General features: G+C 63.7%; 1 protein-coding gene across 1 annotated transcript in view; it reads left to right on the top strand.

The window, feature by feature from the left end:
• TBX3 (T-box transcription factor 3) overlaps window positions 1–405 on the top strand; it is a 19,323-nt gene that overhangs the window by 8,623 nt on the left and 10,295 nt on the right. The window contains exon 6 of the mRNA XM_009642898.1: window positions 77–391. Within this exon, the coding sequence (XP_009641193.1) occupies window positions 77–391 (315 nt within the window). The remainder of the gene's footprint in view (window positions 1–76; window positions 392–405) is intronic.

Here is a 405-nt window from a genome sequence, read left to right as displayed (position 1 = left end):
TAAAGCTCGGCTTGGCTCGGATGGGGCGGGCGGTGGGAGCCGGGGGGCTGTATTTATTTATGCAATAATAAAAAAGGAAGTGGTTACATTTAAATCCCTGGCCGAGCGGGAAACCTCTCTGTCCCCTCTCCCAGCCCGGCGGGGGTTTAGGGACGTGCAGCGCCGGATCCCAGCCCCGGGCTCCCTTTGTCTTGCAGATCTTTGCCCCAGCGAGGGAGACAGCGATGCAGACAGCAAAGACGATCCCTTGCTAGAGGCCAACGAGTCGGGCAAAATCAGCACGACCACCGCCACCACCCCAGCGCCGGCCAGCTCCGCCGCGGCCGTGGGAGACGACCCCCGGGAGAAGGGGGGCAGCCCCTCCAAAAGCCACTTTTTCCCCGGTGACTCGGCGGGGGGGCCGGA

The sequence above is a fragment of the Egretta garzetta genome, unplaced genomic scaffold (genome assembly GCF_000687185.1).
Source record: "Egretta garzetta isolate BGI_Z169 unplaced genomic scaffold, ASM68718v1 scaffold7, whole genome shotgun sequence".
Lineage (NCBI taxonomy): Eukaryota > Metazoa > Chordata > Aves > Pelecaniformes > Ardeidae > Egretta > Egretta garzetta.
This window is presented reverse-complemented; position numbering and strand designations above follow the sequence as displayed.